The sequence below is a fragment of the Neophocaena asiaeorientalis genome, unplaced genomic scaffold (assembly GCF_003031525.2).
Source record: "Neophocaena asiaeorientalis asiaeorientalis breed wild unplaced genomic scaffold, Neophocaena_asiaeorientalis_V1.1 C48944844, whole genome shotgun sequence".
In the NCBI taxonomy this organism is placed as follows: Eukaryota; Metazoa; Chordata; class Mammalia; order Artiodactyla; family Phocoenidae; genus Neophocaena; species Neophocaena asiaeorientalis.
The window spans coordinates 1-2,952 of record NW_020185103.1 but is presented as its reverse complement, the minus strand read 5'-3'; the positions used below and the strand labels follow the sequence as shown (position 1 = coordinate 2,952).

Here is a 2,952-nt window from a genome sequence, read left to right as displayed (position 1 = left end):
GTCAGTGACATAGACTACAAGAACTACCTGCACCAGTGGACGTGCCTGCCCGACCAGAACGATGTCATGCACGCTCGGCACGCCTATGACCTCCAGAGCGACGTGAGTACTGAGGATCATAATGCCGTGCAAAGGTGGGAAATCAGTGAATTAACACCCCTTGGATAAGTGGCGCCAAACTCACCAGCCCCTGCAAGTGGGGCATAACACTTCTTCTTTTCCTGTGAGTGTTAAATGTCAAACCCTCCAGACCGAAAAGGAATATTGTCTGATACCCTGCCTGTCCACCAAACTACGTTTTCAAGAGTGTTCTTACTTTATTTCATATCCTTCTGATGAAAATGTTTTCCCAAACCAGAGATAAATATTTATTGGCTATTTGTATCAACAGAATATGTACAAGGCAGATCTCCAATGGCTGAGAGGCATCGGCTGGGTTCCCATTGGCTCTTTGGATGTGGAACAATGCAAAAGGGCAACTGAAATTCTGAGTGATAAAATCTATCGCCAGCCTCCAGACAAATTCAGGTTTACCAGTGTGACTGATTCTCTGGAACAAGTGTTGGCCAAGAACAACGCCATCACTATGAACAAGGTGAGGCTTCAGAGTTCAGAGAACCAAGGTAGGACTCCTAAATCTAAACCAAAGGAAAAGAAGCATGATCAGGAGAAGAAAGAAATAGAGCAGTGAGCAACAAAAGATATCTGTCTGTTATCTATCTATATCTATCCATATCTGTCTACCTAATGTCTATGTCATTTATATTTTAACATTTACTTCAGTAGTTATTTCATGGTTTTGATAAAATGGTACATTTTTATGGAAAATCATCTCTGCATAAAAGATATTCTAAATTTCCTTTTGTTAACATACAACTCAGTATCAGAAGGCACTCATACATATCTGTTTTACTATGAACTGGTTACTTTACTTGAAGATACGCGTAAAATACATAATGTGTATAAAATATGTAACCTTTTGTTATTTCTCTTTATAAAGTTCTTGTGGCCTTGAAGTTTCGATTAACAATACACTGAAGTTTTTTCCTGATGACATTTTATATTTTCCTTGCTAGCGTTTATACACGGAAGCCTGGGACAAAGACAAGACCCAGATCCACATCGCACCAGATACACCAGAAATTACGCTGGCAAGAGTGAACAAAATCAACTACAGTCAGGTGGGAGCAGATGCTAATTCTATGACATTTGCATGGTGTTTCATATTTCAGTTAATCCATTCCATGGTGATGTAATACTAAATGACAACTTTGTAAAGAATGTCTTTTCTTGCTCCGTGTGAATACCAACTCTTTCATTTCTCACTTACCTAAACATCAGTCTTCAAGTAACACATATTATCATTTCGGAAGTGCAAGTTATAAGGATGAATGATTTAAGCAGTAACCAGAAGATTAATTAGACCTTCCTCTTTTATTAATTTAAGAAATTAGCAATAGACCAAAGTACGTTTATCTCCTCCTTATGCTACATAGCTGTGCTAAATGTATTTGCCACATATGACTTATTTATCCTAAATTGTACTCTAGGGTCAAAATTTAAGATTTTTAATGTACAAGATTTAAGTCAAGGATTAAAATCACAGTACATTCAAATAACACTTAGAGACAGACAGACAGATACAGAGAGGATCTGTCAATATATAAATATATTAGCAAGCCCATTTCCTGTTCACTTTCTGTGAGCATAGAGCCGTGTGCCCCCATATCAGAAGCACAGATGTTTAGGCTGAGAGGTCAGTCTCCTCTAGTGCAGGAGTCCCCGCCCAATAGGTCGTCATCCTGCCTTCGCTTAAGTGTTCTCAGTGACGAGGTGCTTATAAATCTCATAAATCAACCTATTTGTTCTGGAAAGTTCCTTCAGAAGATGCTTTTCATGTATTGGGTCAATGGTTTCTCTCTGTAGACCCACATAATCCTCTAAGACCATGCAGAACCAAACTGTGCCAACTCCATAGGCACTGTGTGCCTGTGCTGCCACTTCACCCCAGGTTCTCTTTATAATCCAAGCATCCCAAGCTCCTGGGCATTCCTCACATGACATCCCTGCTGGAATGTGACTCTCAGAACCAAACAAAGTCCTGCGAGTGAGGAATGACTAGTGTAGGGTACAGTCGACATTGCATTTCCTCTTCTGGACATTTATCCTCCATTTCTGCACTCTGTGCCTTGGGGCTCCTTGGGGCTATGTCACTGCTGGTGTGCGTGGGACTTGGGCGCAACCAAAACCCTAAGACAACTTACATGGGCTTAAACTAGGTTTCCTCTATCTTGTATTTATACATTTTTCAACTTAAATCTCAGTTCAAAGATTGACATTTATCTCTCTGCATTTTTTTCTTAGAATGAGCCTATTGGTTTAAGCCTGTGGAGATTTTTGTGACTCTAAGATTCTGTCAGATGATGTATTAGTTATTTCTTCCAGCTTTGTGCTACCAGCAAGGAAAATATTGTTTCTTTGACAGCATAAATCAATAGCGTGTTGCTCTTCTGCAGAATATAACTGAGAGAATTTAGATTGACTAGCCACCACCTTAAGTCATTTTATTTTTCAGGGGTGCAAACTATAATTTTAATGCTTATATAACTAGCTCTTAATTGTCACCCCAAACTAAAATTGTCAAGTCCCACTCTCAAATCAAAAATAAGTGAATTTTCAGCTAAACGTGTACTATAGGTCCCATAGTGTTACAGGAAAGCATGTGCTATATGAGCAGATATTTTGAGAGACAAAGGGTCCCTGTAACTAGCCACTCAGCATTTCTGGAACTGTTAACTCTGTCTTTGCTGCAAAAGCTCAGAGATGTTGTATGTTGCCCCTGGTTTGAAGAGGCCCAGGAAGAATGCCTGAACCGATTGCCTAACCCGTCTGGTCTGCTTTCTCTGACTTTCTCTTTCAGCTTAGTTCATTTCTATTGTGTTTCTTTCTCGT

At 39.6% G+C, this 2,952-nt stretch overlaps 1 protein-coding gene across 1 annotated transcript; it reads left to right on the top strand.

Moving 5' to 3' along the window:
* Positions 1-6: 6 nt before the first annotated feature.
* On the top strand, positions 7-1,181 carry LOC112392071 (nebulin-like; the record flags this gene model as incomplete). The annotated part of the gene is made up of 3 exons (XM_024733605.1): positions 7-102; positions 392-595; positions 1,077-1,181. Coding segments are annotated over exons 1-3 (345 nt in total), but the record flags the coding sequence as incomplete, so codon positions are not given.
* Positions 1,182-2,952: the final 1,771 nt, after the last annotated feature.